This window comes from Cyprinodon tularosa, unplaced genomic scaffold (assembly GCF_016077235.1).
Source record: "Cyprinodon tularosa strain WSP-4 unplaced genomic scaffold, ASM1607723v1 ctg197, whole genome shotgun sequence".
Classification (NCBI taxonomy): domain Eukaryota; kingdom Metazoa; phylum Chordata; class Actinopteri; order Cyprinodontiformes; family Cyprinodontidae; genus Cyprinodon; species Cyprinodon tularosa.
Window position 1 is genome coordinate 3,758,099 of NW_024038720.1, and position 20,653 is coordinate 3,778,751.

Sequence of the window (20,653 nt, forward strand, 5' to 3'; positions counted from 1 at the left end):
AAAAATACAATGAATAAATATGTAGGTAGAAATTAAATTAAATGGTGAGACATATATATATGTATCTCTTAATTAGCTTCTTTATTTTTTCACCTTCTTTTGTAAACAGTTTTGTTTGTTACTTGAATCAACTGTTTAATTGAGGTCTTTTGTAGGGTTTTGTTTTCCCTAGAGATGTCCATTTAATGCAAACTCATAGCCATGTCTCGGTGTGTAGAACACTACACAGTACCTTTCATTTGGTTCTAATAACAGCAGATTGTTTACTAGTTTGTCTACTAGTAATTACTTTAGTTTTTATTTTAATATGCTGATCATAAAGCAATGTTTACACTGTGATATGTCATTGGCTGATCTTTAATAAATATTTTAACTAGTGTGTCAGACTCATTTTGAATTGACATTAGGTTGGTACAACGTTAAGTAGCTTCTGATGTAGTTAAGCTACTTTTAACACATTAGTGTAACTTAGCTTGCTATAATTCTTTAGGTGGTAGCTTTTGTGTAGTGAAGCTTAATTTATTGTTGAGTAGCTGATAGCTTAGCTCACTACACTGGACAAGTAGCTTGCCCAACACTGGATGAGTTCAATCTTAAATGATGTCAGAGTATATAGCATGTCCTCATTAGGCCCGAGCAGCGAAGCGCTGCGAAGGCCTATTGTATTTCGAAAGTTTCTTATTATTATTCTTGTAGCACTTTGAATGCATTTTACTTCTTTTCTTTCAAATGTTTAATTTATAAATGTTTACCAAAAAGACAGTCAATTTCGGGCTGTAAACATTGGCTAGAAATGTACTTCACAGTCAGTTGGGCTGTTAATCACAGACCTTCGTTTTGTTCAAACCAGGCCTTCGTTCAGCTCTTGCCTCTGGTCATGACTGCTCACTAAAGCGTGAGATAACAGATTTAAAAGGCAGCATGAGGGCACAGTATGGTTCAAGTTCCTCAGACAATAGACAGCTATGTTTACAAAGAGAATGAACACTGCTTCTTGTATCAGTGTTGTTACACACAAGCAGAACTTTTTCAGTAATCTTTATTTTGATGAAATATTGTGTATTAGGAACTTCTAAAATGTAATATTGTATCAATCAAAGTTATCTTTAAAAAAACAGAACACAAAAAAATAACATAAATGGGAAAAACAAAGTTGAAAGTCCCCTGTTATGCATTGATTTTAATGTTCTACATCTAAATAAAATATAACTCACCGTGCAAGTTCATTACAAGAAAACAAAAGATTTTTTTTTTTTTTTTCCTGGAAATGTTTCATATCAGAACAATCTGTCTCATACTTCAACTGCTTGGGTTTTTTGCAAAATTATAATAAGTTGAATAAATCACTTGAACTATAGGTTTGTAAATTGTAAAGTATTTTTGAATAAAGAAAAAAAAACAAAATAGTGTTTTTACAATAATTATTTAAATTATGCTTTATAAGTCTATCTGTTCTCATCGATATAACAAATTTTGACAAGTTTCGGTGAAGGAAAAGCTTTTCAGGTTACTATGTCATTAAGATGGCAGAAATTACAGGATCTTACCTCTTTCCTTGCTCCTCTACAGGAGTGAATAAAAACAAAATCATTCTCTTTAGCTACAGCAGTATCACCATAACCTTACATCTATATTTAGCCTCAAGGAACCTTTGTTTCAGAGACTGCTGGGTGTCAATGGAGACTTGACACTATTCTTTGGTCCTGTCATTAACACGGCTGTTCAAAGTATAATGCCACTGACTTTGAGTGTGGCAATATTTGGTTTCCAGGGAGAAGCAGGGACTTTTCACAAGTTTCGCTTTTAAGATCTTTGATAAATGATTGTAACCATGTAGGAATTTCCAATAACGAGACCAAAAATAATAAAAATAAGTAAAAAGGAAAGAAAGGCATATAGATACAGTAAATGTTGAGAATGTAACAAACATCTCATTGGGCAATTCAAACTGGTCTGTCTGTTAAAGTCATTGATAATAATACACAAAAGTGTTCAAGGATTTGTGCTCTAAAAATTATTGTGTGAAAAATTATTAAAAAAAAGAAACTAAAGAATAAGATATGTAATCATTTCTTTTATTCTATTTTTGTAAAATGATGCTCAGATGTATTTGTTGATGTGTACGATAAGTGATACATGCAAATCTACACACCCTTCCTTTAGGTGCATTTATGTACTTTTCAGGAAGGCTTCAGTTCTTATTTGACTAGCATCATCCATGTCCGAGTCCGTCTACTAATGACTTCCTCAAGGCTATAGGCTGTCTAGATTCAGCGCAGGAGTCCAAAGTTAATTTTCTAACCAGGATAGTGTTCTTACTGAGTTAGGAGCAAAAATTTGCCCAATTAAGAAGGAGCCAGTGGCTTCTGGAAAAATGACTTAGAGAACCCCAACCCAAAGAAATCCATAAGAATTTACATTTAGGTTGTTGCTATTTTTCTTCACCGATATTATGTTGTTGAAGCTGAGCAAAAAATCTATTTAAAAGAAAAAGGCAAAATAATAAAGCAATAAAATCTGAGTGTATGATTATTATTATTATTATTATTATTATGATTATTTGGTTTTCTTTCTGGACAGATTTTTGGTTATTAAGGATTATCAGGTACGGGTCTGAACTTGAAAAATCAATTTTTAAGTGGCATTAGCACTGCTCCATAATTTTTTTTTTCTTTGTTAACTGAGCCTTTAAAATTGCAAATGTAAGAACAAAATCAGAATTAGAAGATGCAAGCCCATGGCCCATGGGTCAGGTTTGGTGCCCAACACACTAGTTTCATTATGCATGCAAATTATCATAGATCATTTTTTATAAAAAATATAACAAGAATGATTTGTCTCAGATTTTCACTCCCAATCTTTCATTTTATGAGCTTATCCATGTCCTTTAATCCCTTTGTTCAGCAAACTGAAAGTGAAAATATCTGGATTTTACATATGGGTCTACTTGGAAAGCGTTTTAGTTCAACAATACCATGATCTTTCTCTCAATCCATTTGTGGAAATCATGAGAGAAAAGGAATCCCTGGTTCCTTAAAACCTGATAAACTTTACAGGTTCCCATTTTTACTTCCACGTCTCAACAGAATAAAACACATTAACTGAAATCAGACATAATGTACACAGATTACTTGACTGAATCTTTTATACAGACTGCCGTACCTTAATACGTGGGGAGGGAGGTGTCAGGCATTAAGAGTGGCTTGGCATCTGAGAGAGAGTGAGAGAGTTGAGACAGGAGAGAAAAGAGAGAGGAGAGCAACTACCAGCAGACAAAGAAAGAACAAAAAGATAGCAGAAGCTCTGGAAATGTCAAAACAATTTTTGACTTCAGTTTAAATGCTTAATCAGACATTTTACAATTATGCTTCAGACAGTAATAATTACCTATGTCGATGTGCAGTTTTTATTGTTGCATTGTAACAATCATTAATGTAGTTAATAATAATGGTCAATAATTTGGCCATATCACATCAAAAAGACTAATTACCAATTATCCAGTTGTCTATAAAGTAGACAGTGCTGAAAGTTCATCTGCACATTCTATAAAATTACCGCCCCCCCACCACCCCCTGCCCAAACAATCAAATGGCAGTTCTGTCTTTGCTTAACAGATCCTTGTTTTTGTTTTTAAAGCAGTACCTTTGACAGACTCCAGTTTTTGAGAGGGATTACTCTACTAGGTTACATGCAGGAGTTAAACCTATTATGTTTTTTGTGCATAATTGGCTTGGGTTTATAGTGGGTGACTTAAAAGACTACTACTCAGTGGTGTTGTAACATCTTATGATTGATATGTGCCATTTAAGATAGAAAATACTTTATTTATACACAAACTGATATATAATGTATGCATATTGTTGAGACATGAATTATTGAAATTTTGAATTGTATAAATTAAAAATGTCAGAGAAGTTGGTGGTACAGGTATCAGAGAGATTTGTCAAAAATCTCCAGAGATCAAACTGAATGTTAAAGATAGTAAGGGTGGCCTTTTTATGATTTTACTAATGAAGCAGTTGGTTTGCATGTTTGTTGTCCAATGTGCAGATTTATTTGCAAGACAACTCAACTTATTCTTCTCTGTTCTATTTGCTGTAATTCTATGGGTTAAAAAGAAAGATACTGAAGACAGGAGAATAATTATTTACATGTCTTGTTGAGACCAAGCTTATTTTTTTTCACTAAGATTGTTTGCTCTTTGTTTGACATTGTCCTACATCCCAAAAGGTCCTATATTTAAATACGGTAATTTAAAATCATTGCCCATTTTAAGATTTTGAATTCTCCATGCAATCCTGTGTAGTTGGCACAATGTTACTTTTGATTATAGCAGAAAACTCTTCAATGTTACAGCAGCAAAACTAATTCTGATTGAGATTTAAACAGAAGCATTCAGTAGAAAAGACATACAAATTAACACTCGAGTGAAGCTACATCTGAACACTGCGACAATGACAGTCATCTGAAAGACTATCATTGAAACATAACCACTGCATTTAGCTAAGAGGTTTCCTTATTTTTTTAAATCATAATTTACAGGATAATTTCAACATTTTAAAAGCATGGGCACAAAAGGGCTCAAATCAGTGAAATACCTCTTTTTTAATTGAATATAATTCACAGCATTGTACTTTTACATAAGAATTGATGGTATAAATTCAGGAGCATAATCTATTGCTGCATATTACACAATAAAATAAATAATCTAACTTGGTTTGGGAGGCGCTTGGCCCTTCTTAACATGTCTGGGTAAAAAATTACACTTTTCTACTATCATTAAGGGCTTCTCTCTCCCAGCCACTGACCAAAAATGCATGACTAACATTAAAATAAATCTATTTTTATTTACATGTATCAGGATAAAAATCTGTAAGAAACACACCAGCTTTATGCAGTCAGAAAGCAGGTCTAGGCAATCATATTTTTCTTCGCTCGTGGCTCCTGAAGCTCTCAGCCCTCATCCAGGCCTATGAAGGCAGCGTTGGATTGAGTTTGAAAGATGATAATAGACTCCTGAGGAAACTAATCTATTTCTAAGGAAGAAAGTGCCATGAATTCTCTCACATGCACCCTATCTACACCTTTCCACTCTTCTCCTTCTGCAGTTTTCACCCTGCAGTTGTATTACTGTACAGTTCCCTGAATAAACTATAAAGCATCAATTAATCTTGATTTTTGACGGTTAAAAAAAGATAGTATTTCATACATGCCTTACAGTTCTTTTAAATTTCTTTATACAGTCATAAAGTACTTGAATAAAAAGGGGGAAAAAAGTTGGGGCCAGTTTTCACACAGAGTAATTGTTATGACAACCTTTTATGAAAAAAAACGCATTTTCACCATATACAAATATTTCAACTGCAGAAGAAATAAATTCCTTTTTAAAACAATCTGCACACTACTAAGTTTTGCAGAAGTACAGTAGTGCATACATATTTACAGAGTATTTACTTAATGTACAGTAATGTAACTTATTATAGACCATACATTTATAGCATAGGTATTTTCTTATGCTTCCTTTCATAAATAAGTCATTATAAGCATTTAGAAATGTCCACCTCACCTTATCCAATCTTAACTTATCAAAAATAACTGATTTCTTAAAGCCATGATATGCAGTCTTACATTTAGCTCAGTAGAGGTTGTGTCCAAGGTGGTATATCACAGCCAATGACGTCCAGTGGCTTTTTCATCTTAGGGCAGACAAACTAAATATCTAAATTCAATCTTTAATGGGGCAAAGAGACAGCTGTTATAAGTCCAGGATCATTTGTAAGCAGGGTAATGCTAGGACCCAGATAACTCCAGTCAGTCTGAGGCTGTGAGAGTTTCCATTTATATTTGAGTCCTTGGCAGGTGGATGATGATAATGATGATGTTTGTAATCACCGGTCACATCTGGACTCACTGCAGAGAGAGCAAAGATGAAAATTAGCGTTTGAAGGATACTCATTAACAGCATAACTCAAGTATGTACTGCGATTTTACATGTTAGAATGACATGGGTGATTTATTTAAGAAGTTTTTATAGCAACAAACCCCATAAATAAACAAAGATTCAACACTTAATCTTTCAAAATTCTTGCATTTTCTTATCTGTTAAAGAACTGTCCAAATATTTACCTCTGTTTCAGACCTTTGAGTTGCCAAGAGCTTTTTAATTTGAAGCCAAGATTTGAATGCTAATTGGCTTGTGCATACATTCTCAGTGTGATCAAGTGATGTGTACTTTAAACCAAGGTTTATTCATGAAATTTCAAAACACTAAATAAACCAGTAAGATTATAACATAAGAACTTGGTATAGTAATCACTTGAACCAGCTGGAATATTTTATCTTATTCTCCAAGGACCTTTATATTCCTTATTCTGAATTATTTGTAGACTGCTGTTATTTTAATACCAGGGAAGCTTGTTTTGAGGAAAACCTGTTTAATAGAGTATGTTGATGGGGAGTTGTTTCTGTGCTAAACCTTGTTTTTGATAGACCGCATCTAATTGTTTTATATAAAGTAGGCTCATATGGTTGTCAGCACTGTTGTCTTGCAGCAACAAAGGTCATAGGTATTCTCCCCATGTATTCCTGGTTTCATCCTAGTATTTAAGAAAAACAGGTTAGGTTAATTGGCCACTTTACATTGCACTTAGTACCAATTGTCTGTGTATGTGTGTGTGTGTATTGTTATATGCCATGTGTATCTCTGTGATGGACTGTGGACCTCTTCCTGGATGTAAGCCCCCTCTTGCCCACAAACTGTTGAAAATAGACACCACCTATTCCCTCAACCCTATAGGGCAAGCTTAGGTTTAATTAATGGACACATGGATAGACTTTTAAGCCAGTTGTAATACACCTTTAAACTTAGTAATTTTTTTTCTTCCCTTTTTTGATGTATTTACAATTTTCCTTTTCACATTTTTTGTTGAATTATTTGCTTATCTTTTTGCTTAGATGAATTAAGGACATCTTATATCCTTATATTTCTAACATAATTTTTATTTGCATTGTAATTTTGTGAAGCACGTTGTGTCCTCTATGTCTGTGAAAGGTGCAATATAAATAAACATTACTTACTTGCTTACTTACTTGCTTACTTACATAGACATAGCCGGAGAGATATTTAATTTGAATTTTGAGAGATCTTACCAGAGGGCTGAAACACTTTTTACCTACTGTTTCTATACTATTTCTATTAATTTTGTTTATTCTATGATTGATCTATTGTTGTAGGGTAGGGGTGCTTTTTTTATGTCACGGTGCATTGATCTTAATCTTGCTTTAATGGTAGCAAGTGTTTATTTTGTTTACAGCGCTTTGGTCCTGTGGGTGTTTAGATAAAGCTAGTATAGTATTGTACTTTGCAAAAGGACAATGTGTAGCCTGTGTAATTGCTGCGATTCCTGAAATCAAAAGCAGTGATAAAGGACAGAAAATTAGAAAAAAAGCCTTTTTTGTTAATACACCCTCTCACCCCCCTTTCTTAAGGCTAAGAAAGTAATATATTATCCTCAGTTACTTTGCAAGATATTAGATATGTCTTACAGTAAAATAATGGCTTTTCCATCATTGCTGTTTCTAGCTATCACTTCTACATAAACAATGCAAAATAACTTATAGGTAACTGACTTAATCATTTGGCAAATGCCGATGAACATTTAAATATTTACAACCCAGTGTTTGCATGTATTCCACAACATAAAGCTGAACCAAACCCCTGTAGAGACAGAAGCAAGAGCTAAGCATGATTTGGTTAAATGTAATCATAGATGCCTGAGAGACTGACTTAAAGAGAAGTGCACAATGGCATATTACAACTGGAGAAGGTTAATCATTTCTTAAATGTACTTTTATGGTATAATTAAGGTGTTTTGAAATATTTCTTTCTGGTTTATATCAGATAGATCGATATCAGAAGATGAAATATATCTAGCTGATTGTCTTTATTTTTGTATATTTTGCTTTTGATTTTTTCTGATAACCCAGCACACCTTCCTGTGCCTGGTCCTATGTCCTAAAATCAAATTATCTAGAAAAGCAGAAACTAACTGAGCCATGGTGCAGTATAATGCAGATCAGGGCAGTCTCTTCCTTACTGACAAAACCTTTGCATTTATGAAATTCCTGGTAACAGCAATGTTTCCCATTTGATATTTTACTTCAAACTAGCAGAAATCCAGACACCCCTAGGCTAGTTTTAGAAGTACCTGTCAATGTGTAAGTGAAGACTGTATACTTTTTCCAGTCTTGATGGAGTAAGCTATGCTGAATATGTTAGGTTTTTCATTTCCCTCTTAATTACAACTACAGCAATAATGCTTCATACATCTTTTGCAGCTGCAATACATTACCGCTGCTGTTAAACCATTAGGGGAGTCTGTTAATTTTCCACTATAAATAGCGAGCTGATGCAACCACAGGGCACCTTCATCCTCCACCTCATTCCCCGGAGATGCAGCAGAGATCATCCTGGGAGCAACCTTATGTCAACAGACATTGAGTGTTTATGGTAAGGTGTTAAAACCCATTCAATAGCATTGCAAAAAAGAGCTGTTGATGATTTGCGTTGTTTTATTTCTGTGCAGAATTCACCTATCTGGGTTTTTTTTTTTTTGAGGTCTCGAAAATTAATCCATCATGGCTGATTTTGTTCATATAAACTATTTAGAAACAATACATTTATACAATGAGTGTCAAAGTTAGAACAATACTAAAATAAGTTAATGCAATAGTCCCCTTATTCATTCGTTTTTTAATTTTGAAATGTTATAGCACAGATCAGCTCACCACAAAATCAAACACCCCATGTGTCTGTCTCTGAAATGAAACTTCAGCAGATATATAATCAGCCAGCTGCACCACACCATCCATTCTGTTGTTTACATGTGGTTGGAGGCTTAAGTGTTTGAGAGGAGAAATTCTGTGTTCCCTGCTGTGTGAAACAGAGCGTCTTTAACCCTGCTGATGAAGCCTCATTCTGCACTGTATTTTCCTTCCCCTGGGGGAAGAGGTAAGGTTGAACCCAAATAGATCCACAGCTGTTTTAGGATTCTGTAGTTTCTCGCTTAGGCCCAAGGGTCATAAGTCTGTCATCGGCTAGATTAGTCTCACCTACACCCGTTCAGCTATCAAAAATAAGACCTGCTGCAGATGCATTTGTACTCTATGGACTCAATTTCAGTTTTTATGTTGCGGCAGAAGAGAACTGCAATTCTTTTACCCAGAGGAGGATCAACAAAGGTTACCTGATTTAGTAAAGACAAACACAATCCTAGCGGTATACTGACATCTAAATCATTTATCTATCATCATGTAATTTATGTGATAATAAACAGGTATTATAAAAAGCATTAAATCAACTGAAAATCCTAGGTTTCACCAGATTTAGTGGCTTGTCTTACTGTCTTATTTACTTAGAAAGAGACTGTTGCTTGTTGTGAAAGCATAAGATCATGTTGTCCAGTCAAATGCCTATTGATTTCCTACCTCAGAGCCCCTGGGATGGCTGTTTATAAGAATACAGCTCACTGAAAGTTTCTAACCAAAAGTGGTAAAATGCAACCATAGACTTTTTTTACTGAAGATAAGAGGTTTATAATGCAACAAAAAAATAAATAAATCAAAACTGAATAACTGACTAAACTAAACTCTGATAGATCACTTTTTTTACTTTAATGACAGCTCATTTGAACCTCTAATAAAGCCATGAGCATGAACTATCAGCTGTAATATAGATTGAATTTAAGAGAATAAAATAAAATAGAAATATAGTTTATTATCATTTACTGGGGAAAATAGCGGTGTCAGCCAAACACCGTTGACAAAAAAATGAAAACAACTTCAAACAAGGTCAAATACATAGATAATGAAAACTGATTACACAGTAAGAGCAAATTGACCTTATGTGAAAAAAAATCACAGCCAGTTATTAAAAATACAATAGTAAAAGTCAAAGAAATAAAATGGTAAAAGCTTTTTCAAGTCAGGAGACTTGACCAAAGCGCTTAATTAAAACCAATTTGTAGATTTTTTAGTTTTTGTTCTAGGTGGTAGATATGCCTGTATTAATACATAAAATGCCGCAACAATAAATGAAATATTAAACAAATGTTTATACTAATGCTTAATTTAAAAAAAGACCAGGGAGAAAAATAAGGAAAATTTAATTACCAATGTTTAAAAAAAAATAGGAGATTTAAATTGCTCATAAAATATAATATGTTTTAAAAACATAACGAGAATATATCTTCACTAGCTGATGGGTAAACATGACCAGATGTTACTTTCTTAAGGAAATTAGCTTTGAGCTTCTGTGACACAGATCAGTAACTTGCCATGTACAGAAAATTTTGCAGTGTTAAAGTAACACTTTAAGAGGTCAATTTAAAACCAATTCAAGTGCATATTGTCCCACTCTGAATTAGTGTTAAATTAACTCTCTACATACTGTATATCTTACACCAGTACATGTAATAACTGAAAGAGTCAACACTGCATGTTTAACACCATGGAATTTGGAGTTTTCAAATATGAATGCTCTAAATCAGGGGTAACCAATTAAAAATCAGCAGTGTCCATAAGTAAAATTAGGTGTTTATGCAAACATGTTATAGGGTGACTTTTTAAATAAAAAAAAATATACCATATCATATACCATATTGTGCAGTGAACAGTGAAGTTAGACACTGTCATTGGACTACATGCTGTAATTTATAAATGTTTTAAATCAGGTTGGGTCTGGATTAGCCAGCAGGTAGGTCCGGATCCAGACCGCGGTGCGCTAATCCGTGACCTCTGCTTTAAATTAAACAAATGTTAAATTTTACATCCTGCCATTTTTGTACAACATGAAATATTGGAATGAAGGATGTATACTACATCAGAACAGGGTACAATAATTCTGGTGCAATGTTACCTTCTTTTAAAATTCCATTTTATTTTACTTATTCAAGGATTAACTGAGAATCCGAGGATTACACTGCAATGTTCAAAGAGTGGCCCAAATTATTATTAGCTGGGGTCAGATGACTCCACTGGCATGAGTGTTTTCCATGTGTAGGTAATTAATTCTTCAAAGAATTATTCTCAGACAAGTTATATAATGGAATATATGTGGCCTCTCAGAGAAGCAACACTCCATAGTAATTTTTTGACATCCACTAAAAATGGGTGACAGTCTGTTTCAGTCTGAGATCAAACTGTTTATGCTGCAGCTTTATAGACATAAGAAGATGCTGCTGAGGTGTGCTAAAAATCTAAAGCAACCTGCTCATCTTCCTACGCTACTGCAGCCCAAGGCAGTATGACGGTTATTAGCATTAGTCAGTTCAGATCAGAAAAATATAGCAAGCAAAGGAATATTAAAATTCCCAGGATAAATAATCGCTCACTCTTATCCACCAGTAGAAACCACTAAATAAACAGTCCATGTTCAACATACTGTACGTGTTTCCTCTTTTAAAATATTGTCTTTTGATCACATTTTTGTAGTTTTTCCAGTGATAACAAATTTTCAATTCTTATCAAAACCCTCTTGTTTAAGTGTTTGTATTTTTTCACTGATGAGATTGTTGACTGACATCAAAAACTGTTTAATTTCAACATACAATGTTATAGTAAGTATAATACATGTCCTCCCTATCAATACTCCTTGAAATGTTTATCAAAACATATTCTGGAACCATGTGTCAATATTTACAAAATAACTAAGAAAGAGTCAACATAAATTAGACAGTTAAACAATGTTTGTTATGGTTCTTCCCTTTTGGGAATTTGAGTTTTTATTTTCCAGTTATCAGTTATTCTGTTTTCTCGATCTTTGGATTATTTTCCAATTCACGTATATTTAAGCAGTCTTCAGTTACTCTCTTTTGCCCCTTGTGTCTGTCTCCTTTCCCCTAGCTCCCTTTCCTTCTCTACCATCCACACCTGCTCCATATCAGTTGATTACACCATCCTTTGTTCAGTCTCCCATATATACTCTTCCTATGCAGTTCTTCAGTGCTGGTTCTTTGTTGTTATTGCTGCCTCGACTCTGGCTCCCCACGTGAGTTTTCCTGATGTTTGCTGTTTTTTGGTTCTCAGTATTTTTGTGTTTTTGGATATTGTCTCAGTTTATTTTCATCAAACCTACAAGAACTAATTTCTGCCTCACTCATCTCTGCATTTGGGTCCTCAAGCCCACATTGACAGCATTGATGTAATGACAACTAACGACAAGCAGCCAATGCATGTGAAGCCTGGCGTACTGTAAAATGTACAAAGATACAGTTTTTACTCCTGTTTAATCCTCAGCACTGGGTAGGATGTTCACATTTTGTATACAGATACTAGACTTCACATATTGACCAGCCAACAAAGGTCAAATATGTTAAATACTAAAAACAGAATAACAATTCTGCAATTAAACATCTAGAAATGTTTGACAAATAATATTTTCACAATTGAAGTCATTTCTCAAAATAACAAGTGAAATATGTAGCCATTCTCATTTAGCTGAAGCTTACTTGATTACAAACAAATGCATGTCACCTAATATCTTTCCAAAGCACATGGACACACACACTCTATTGACTTTGCACTGCAGCTATTATTATACACAGCCATCAATGCAGACTGTCCTGGCTCTAAATGGGTCGACTTTATAAGACATAATGAAGGTCCACACAAAGGAGCATATTACCTCTCTAAAAGTACAACTACATCCTGAGTATTATAACCCAGCAGGGGCAGCACGTTTCTTCCTGCTTCGCTGACTCAAATTATTGGTGGCTTTGGTCTCCAACACCTGAAATAGCTGAAAATGACTTAACTTTTGTGAGATCTGAGAATACATGATTTGAGAAATTGGCCTGGAATTACATGTTTTGCTAAACCAGTTGCAGAGAGGTTAGGCTGTTAGAAAGGGTGTTTAGTCTGAGAGTAGACATGTGTCAGAAAGAAAGTCCCTTCAACAGAATATAAATCAATATAGGCTGCATCCTGATGACTTGGACAAACAATGCTCAATAGCACACTAACTGCTCCATGAACAAAATGCATAACAACTGCAGTGACAGAAATTGTATTTTATTACAGAGTTAAAAGTAGTATTTTTGAATGCTCCTGTCCTTTCAATGGAGCTAGCTACAGTAAAAATGAAAGGCGGGAGAGTTAATATACTTAAACCTTAATTCTTATACTTTTTCAAACTGACTTTTGTTTTGTACTGGAAATTTCATTGCCAGTTGTCCAACATAGAGAAAAATAGCTCTTTTTCATCTCCTTCAAACACTCCAACTTGAGTTGTTCTAGCTAAATGTAAGAAATGGTAGATAAATACAGAACCCCAGACAAGTCAGTTTTGGAGAAATAAATACCATAGTTTTCCACTGTAAATTCAACATAAAAGATCTTTTTCACCTATAACTAATATCCCAATTTTTGTTTTGCTTATTACCTACAGAAACTTAATGAGATGGTATTGTAAGGTTCCTGTTCCATATGAGATTTTTTACTGCATTCAGGTATACAAGCAGCTCACTCTATGTAGCAAGTCAGGCTGTACTCCGCTGCCTCGGCAGCACTGGTTTTATCAATTCCTGAGTCAGCATCTTCAAGCAAACAGCTTGAACTTATAAGGCTCTGGCCAACACGGCTCATAAAAGCCTCCCTTAACATCAACAGGTCATTAATATCTGATAGAGATGGGTCTGTTTTTCAGTGCTTAGTTCTGTTTCTCTCCTAGACATAGCTATTGGCTTAGCTTTTACTGCGACTATCAACATGTGCTCTCTTTCGAGCTTCTGAATGAAAAACCGGCTCAAACCTCTCCTCAAGATTTTCTTTCTTAGACAAAGCCACATACAGTATGTAGCTGGTATATTGTTACCTTCTCTAATAAAGATTGCTTCTATGTTCCTTTTGTGTGTCTGTCTCTGCCATTTTGAACCCCCAGTCATACTTGGCAGAAAGTTGCTTACACTGGGCCTGGTCCTGCTGGACGTTTCCTTCTATTTTTCCTCTGCACTATCTCTATATACCTGCATGGTGTGAGGGATTGATGCAAAGTCAATGACCCACTGCAAGTAAATGTCTCCTGTCACTATATGCCCAGCAAGGAGAAGCCTAATACGCAAAGTCAATGATTTGTTAAAAATAACCAGGGTTTCTTAGATAGAACTTTGTCTGAATTATTTGTCTGCATTGTCTCTGTGATTGTGATGACGTGTTGAGAGTTGGCACTATGTAAAAAAACTTGATTGAAATAGTATCCTGACAACTCCAGTTTGAATTTCTTCTCTGAACATTATAGCCAAAGCTGTAGATTTTACTGGAGATGCAAATGTTTTCTTTTTAATATTTCACAACGTTGTGACAGTAGCGGCAAAAGGCAGACACTGAGTGAGCCTACAGGGAATTAATCATGATAAAAACAGATTATTGTAAATTTCTTTGGGATTCCATTAAGAGGGCATTCCAATTACATCCTCCATTTAGGGAAGGAAAACTGAGACAACTGGAAAGCTGTAATGGGTAATTAAAGGCAGCAAAAATGGCTCTCCTTTTACTCTGTAACGTGCAAACAGCCACTATAATAGCTGTTGTTATGAGCAACATGCTCATTGCACTTTCCACATGGCTACTGGAATAACACTTTATGTGCAACATTTTTTTCTCATTAATTAGATGCTAAAATTTGGGACATTTCCAAGGGCAGGTCGTCTAAAAAAGGGACTGTCATCAGAAATCAGGGATGTCTGGTCACGTTATTTCATAATATCTACAGCTTCTCCAGAGACAGATTACCTCGGTTGTTTCTCTTTTTCCTCTGTCAGTATAGGTGAGAGGCCATAAATTCTTAGATTTGTAGTTGCAACAGTACCGGGTTCCTCTAAGATGTTCAAAGCTTGTACTGTGACAGTTCATGGGTCTTTTTTTTTGTCCTTTGTTCCCTAATATTATCCAACAACTTTGAAGCCTTCACAGAAATGCTGTCTTCATACTAAGAATAACTCACTCACTTGTGAAACCTATGTTTAACTGAATTCTGACAGCAGTTGGTAACTCTTTATTTTAGAGAGAGATATTTTTTATCAACTGAAAACAAATGCGTATCAGATCTTAGATTTATATTGCTCTTAGATTTATATTTGAAATAAACCTATGAACCAAATTTTTTTTTCTTATTTACAGTTATGTATTATTTTTCTTCAAAAAATATCCCACAATAATTTAACCTTTTATTGGTAATGTGATAAAATAAAAAAAAAATAAAGCCATATAAATACAAGTCACTATATTTTTATAGAATCAAATAAGTAGAAATGCAACATTTATACAATTATGAAATAAGGTTACAACTAGCGTTGAACTGAAGCAGGCATTAGACTCACTTTAGTTAAAATGTCGATAGGAATACAGCCATATCTAACATTTCTGTGGGTTGTTTTTCAGTCTTAGCTGTAAATGTTTCCCATCAGCATAAAAGCCCTGCCCAGTCATTTTTCAAGGCCCCCTCTGAGGCGTAAATATGTATTTTCTACTTTACAAAGAGATGATCCCGAGAAACAACCTACAGTTTGGGTGTATAAAATACCCTGGGCTTTCTTAGGAACGCCTACTTCTTCATGGGGGAGAAAAACACCTCGATTACACGTTTGATGAATTAGAATTTAAACTTAAAGACATATTTTGTGTAAAATAGGCATTTATTAGACACCTAATATTTTTTCTTACTGAATAAAGCAGAGGTGTGAAGTTTTTAATATAATGTTAAAATGAAAGTTTGAGGGATAACATTACAAAAAAAAAAATTAAAAACCAGTGACTCAATTTTTTCTTATGCATTCTTTTTCCAAATTTGTTGATATGGTAAATGAAAAATATCCAGTAGTTATATAGAAGATTTTTGAGTCGGGAGACTTGGCCAAATCTCTTTACACATTAATCGGTCATTTACCCATTCACTCACACCGTGATGGTGGCAAGCTACATGGTAGCCACAGCTGACAGAAATTCGAAGCCAGGCTGCTCTTTGACCAACATCAGTGGGCAATGTGGGTGAAGGGTCTTGCCCAAGGACCAGAGATGGCAAAAGTACTCACTTTCCGTACTTGAGTAAAAGTACAGATACTTGTGTTAAAAAATACTCTGGTAAAAGTGGAAGTACTGATTAAACTTCTTTACTCAAGTAAAAGTACCAAAGTACAGGCTTGTAAATTTACTTAAAGTATAAAAGTAAAAGTAGAAACCACTTTTTTCATGCCGTTGCCTACATTTTAAATGGATGTCTGCCAATAGGACTAGATCTCCGTTGTGTTCATTTTCAATCATCTCGTCGTCCATGCTACTATGCTAACGCCACCGCCACCAAGCTGCAATGATTTGCCGCCAATGAATACCGCCGAATCTGTCGATTCATCTTGTAGTGGTGCGTCAAATGCAACGTAGATTCCCATCCAATTAGATTGAATTTGGTATTGATGACATGAAAAATAATAACGGTAGCTCCATTGTTAATGATTCAAAACTAAAGTAACGAGCCAATTTTTTAAAATGTAAGGAGTAGAAAGTACAGATATTTGTGTAAAAATGTAAGGAGTAGAAGTAAAAAGTTGCCATAAAAATAAGTAGTAAAGTAAAGTAAATATATCAGAAAAATCTACTTGAGTACAGTAACAAAGTATTTGTACTTCGTTACTTCCCATCTCTGCCAAGGACACAACAACAATGATATCCTGGGGCTTGAACCAACAACCATTTAGTTGCAAAACAAACTCTTGCATCTGATGCCACCATCCCCCATTATGTACATTGCTATTAAAAGCGTGAGAAGTAGCTTAATCTAATCTGAAACAGGTCAATACACAACATTGTTTTTCCAAAAACAAATAGAAAGAAATCACGCAATATTATTGGCTTTCTAGAAAAACCTTAACAATTTTTCAGCGTACAAAAGATTTGTCCTGAGCTTGGAGGGAGATTAGGACCACTGAGAGAACAACATTGTTTGTGTTTGTAGCAGATTTTGCTTTATTATTTAGAGAAGTAGGTGGCTTCCATTTTTAGACATTTGGGATCATGTCCTTCAAAGTTGACAGTCATTATTGATAATAAGATGGTATCCAATACCAGGCTGTTCCTGGTTACTGCATTGTTAATACCAACCATGGGGGAAAAAAATAAATAAACAACAACAACAAAAAAACTCTTTCTCTGCATGTAATAGAGTGGGGAAGTACAAGAACATGTATGGAAATGGAAGAGAACCATTCATATCTATCCATACCAGTCACATTTAAAGACAGTAACCCAATAAGTCATAATTAGTAGTAGTTGTTGGATTTGAGGTACAGGTGCACCCACAAACTGGTTTCTCTCTGATAGGTGTGCATGTGTGCACATGAAAAATACAAAGTGTGTCATGTACGAGTGTGGTATTGTAGAAATGCAGGTGTATCACGGTCAGTGCATGAGAGTTGAGTATTTCAACCTTGAAAAGGGATTTTTTAAATTTCATCTGGAACAATGCAACATATCTCATGATTAATTAGATAATGTCATGATTTTAATCAATGATGTTGATAATAAAGTAATATTCTGGACAGTACTATTGAGTTAGCCAGATGTCTCGTACAGGTGGAAAACTAATAGAGGTTTGTGCATTTATATAAACTAAATTTTGTACACTAACTGTTATTAGTCAGAGCCACTGTCCATCTGATTTGGAGTTTTTCATGTAGAAATTCTGACCAATTTTATCTCCCTACAGAACTCAATATATTTATAATAACAATTAATGCAGCCCCAATGCTATTAAGAAGCTTGCAGTGAAATCATTTTCTAAAGCCAATAGCAATCAGGATTTTAGTGTTACATGTGTTTTTAAGTCCAACTTGTGCAAAGTTCTTTGCAGATTGTATCATGTATTTCCTGCCACTATATGCAGAACAAGACACAAAATCATCTTTATTTAACCCAACTGGGGTTAACAAAGCTATATTCCTTTCCCACCCATGACAGTAAGACAATCTCTCACATATTTTCTCTCCTAAGATTTGCCATTGAATTTAGTCCAACAGTAAGAGTAATAACTAGGTGGCATGTTGGAACAGATTCTCTGCTGCAGGATCAATTTAGACACACAAATGGGAATATGTTTCATATTCAGACTTATTCCTCTTTACTGGATTATATCTTTATCCCCCTAGACAGTGTCATCACCCAGAAAAAGTTATCCGCTGGATGGAGATCCAATGATTCAAGCTCATTCCTGTCATTGCAAAGTTCTTAGAACAGCTGTTTCTAAAGTATTTCATTTCCTATCTGCCTCCATCTCTGGACATCACCAGGTTGCCATGAGAAGAACAGCACTGACGATGCAGTCTTCATAGTGGTGCACTCTGTTTTCTAATAAATGAAACATGGGACATATGCCAGACTCCTGTTCAGTTAAGCATTTAATTTTGTTTTTCACCAGACTTACAAATATGGGCATCAGCACCTTTGTAACTGATTACTGGTCTTTCTGAGAAAGGGTTGGGTATGTTCTTTTGCTCCATTTTTACTCATGTTCACAGACAGGACATGGTTTAAATAACATGAATAAACTTGTTGTCGACACGTCATTTATTTGCCTCCTCAAACGGATAATCAGTCAGCCATAAGGGAGGAGGTGGATCTCCTGGTGTGTTGACAACAACCTGCTGCTCAGCATCTAAAAAACTAAGGAGCTCATTGTGTATTGCAGTCAGATTACTGTCATTCCCTCACTTATTCATGATGTGGTGATGGAGAGGGTGCCAGATTCCAATTCCTTGGGACCCACTTTCCACCTGAGCTCACCCGAACATCTCAGCTCCCCAGGTCAAGAAAGTGAATATGCACCTACTTTTCCTGAAAACTCTGTGGAGAAACTCTATGGAGAAACTCTGAGGAGAAACTTCCTTGCACAATGGTAAACTTCCTCATCTCTGCACCTGCTAGAGCCTCCTAACCTTCGGTGTTAAAGCTGTGTAGTTGAATGTGAACTGGAAAGTTTTGCAGAGGAGGGTGGAAGCTTCCAGGCAGATTTTGGTGCTCCACTTTCTGCTTCTGAGGACATTTGCAGGAAGTGTTCTGTCAGGGGGGAAGTTAACATCAGAAAAGACCCCTGCCACCCAGAACATAGACTGTCTTCCTGTTTTGCCCCTCTGGGAGGCACTACAGAAGTCAATGACAACCAGGTTAAGGATGAGGTGTTTTTTTTTTTTTTTCCCAGTGCTCACTCAATGCTGAACCGGATAACCTAGATTTTTAACGAAATGTATAGTCAGATCGTTCGATATCTAAACAGTGTCCTAACATGGTCAAAGGACTCCTTCTTGTTAGATCTAATATTTATTTAGTTCGTATTTTGTTAATTTATTGCATTAACTTACTTTTTCCAATTTAAAATTGTTGGCAACAATTAATATTTACTTTTTTTTAATTTCTAAAAACAGCAGCTCATTTCTAAAATATTTTCACTGAAAAAATAAAACAAATGTCTCTATTTAATCTCAATTCTATTCATGTTGTCTGTCATACTCAGCAGACATACAGTAGGAATAGATGTCAACATCATATCACCGGTAAAGATGCTCACGTCTTGCATTCCTAGATGTTGGCAGTTTTCTCCCATTAAGGAACACAAACCCTTCACTACAACCTATGCAGGAGTCTAAAGGAAAAGCTAACTGTCAAAATGTCAAGCAGACAGACAGACTTATTCCCATTTTTTAAAACGAGGACACAGACACACAGGCGTATAATGTGTGCCATTAAGCTACTCAAACCACATATCAGTGATCAGGGAAAAAAAACAAATCTGTTGAGCGATATAGAGCGTGACAGCCAGGGTACATATACGTAGACATGGATATTTCCCAGTTGTTTCAGCTTCAGCTGTTTTGTTCACTGAAGAAAAAAAAATGAGCTAACGAAAAAAAAATAAAAAGAAGGCAAAGAGAAACCACCTGAGACCTTTAGGAGAGAAAGCTCAGTAGTCCCATTCTCATGCATTAATTCTATTCAGCTCTGAGCTGGGTGCCCTTTCAATTAGATTCAAACACCCACAGACAACAGAATAAATTAAATCTTTATCTACAAAAACTGCATCATTTTGAGACTCATTGTGAATTCACTCATCCTCATTGTCTGTACAAGTTCAGTGTTTAATGAATCACCGGTTTATGATGATTTATCCAGTGCAACTACTCTTTTCTCAATTCCCTTTCTCATTCTTTTTTGAATGATGACACAATTAGGATGTGTCACATCTATTTTTCTGCACCCCAAGCAGAGCTAGTGGGTTATTTAAGCTTAATTAACCCACAACAGGATCACACAAAAACAATAAAAGAAAGCTTTAAAAGCTATGCACTTTTGTAAAGAAATAATACATGTTGATATAATATTGAATTATAGTTTGGGATCCATGAAGTGTAATTGAACTGAATTGAAATAGATATTACATATTCGAGGTTTAATAATTTGACTTTACTTTTTGGCTGGTCCATTAGGTGAATTATACAATGTTCAATGGATCAGTCTGACCCAACAAAAATAGGAAAGAATAATTTGGTATTTGAGCTAGTTATTCTGTTAATAACTAGATTATTCTTTTGCTTACTCAGTAGGCTTGATTGTTAAT

At 35.0% G+C, this 20,653-nt stretch overlaps 1 protein-coding gene across 1 annotated transcript in view; it reads right to left on the bottom strand.

Moving 5' to 3' along the window:
* Window positions 1–5,330: 5,330 nt before the first annotated feature.
* Window positions 5,331–20,653, bottom strand: part of LOC119782797 (glypican-5-like) — a 176,232-nt gene continuing 160,909 nt past the window's right edge. Inside the window, exon 9 of the mRNA XM_038283955.1 lies at window positions 5,331–5,910. Within this exon, the coding sequence (XP_038139883.1) occupies window positions 5,756–5,910 (155 nt within the window). The 3' untranslated portion in view covers window positions 5,331–5,755. The remainder of the gene's footprint in view (window positions 5,911–20,653) is intronic.